At 37.9% G+C, this 659-nt stretch overlaps 1 protein-coding gene across 1 annotated transcript in view; it reads right to left on the bottom strand.

Annotated features, from left to right (window-relative positions):
• Positions 1-256: 256 nt before the first annotated feature.
• Positions 257-659, bottom strand: part of LOC119590571 (lysozyme C) — a 2470-nt gene continuing 2067 nt past the window's right edge. Inside the window, exon 5 of the mRNA XM_037939239.1 lies at positions 257-530. Coding sequence (XP_037795167.1) covers positions 437-530 — 94 coding nt within the window. The 3' untranslated portion in view covers positions 257-436. The remainder of the gene's footprint in view (positions 531-659) is intronic.

Genomic DNA, 659 nt, shown 5'->3' with positions numbered 1-659 from the left:
TCACCTATATTTAGATTATTCTCATCAACGATGCCACGTAATAAACAACACAACATAGCCGATGCAATGGCTTTCGGAAACTAATGTGCCTCGTTTGAGCTTTCTAACAAAAGGCATTGAGTATTAATTAAATTGGATACTGGGGCTTGCAGGGTACACTTCGCAAATCAAATTGTGTTCATTCATTTCCCTTTCTCAGTTGTGTTCACTGAGGTTGCATTAGTTTCTGCATGCTGCTATGTCAGTAATAGTCCCATTTTCGTTAAATTTTATTCATAACAAACATAAAGTACAATTTAATGTTCCAAAATACTGTAATCCAAAATTTTGAACAAAAGTGCTGCATATTCAAATATGAACCATTCTGAAAACTGAGATGACATGTATCTGACGTGCCAGGCTTGTAAATCTAGAGCATAGATCTAGAAGTAGTCCTTTAGAATGGGAATATCGAGTTGGAACCACGAGACCAGCACTCGGCCATGTACTGATCGAGGTCGCGATTCTTACACTTGCTGTTGTAAGCCACCCTGAGGAAGAGAAGAACGATAGCAATGATAACGACGTCCGTAGTAATCATAACGCTTTAACAATCATCACAACTCCAACGACAGCAGCGAAATCAGTTCAGAAATAACATTAAAGTAAACAGTAATGAT

This window comes from Penaeus monodon, chromosome 27, assembly GCF_015228065.2.
Source record: "Penaeus monodon isolate SGIC_2016 chromosome 27, NSTDA_Pmon_1, whole genome shotgun sequence".
NCBI lineage: Eukaryota > Metazoa > Arthropoda > Malacostraca > Decapoda > Penaeidae > Penaeus > Penaeus monodon.
Note: the sequence above shows the minus strand (reverse complement) of the source record. Positions and strands in the feature narration are given on the sequence as shown.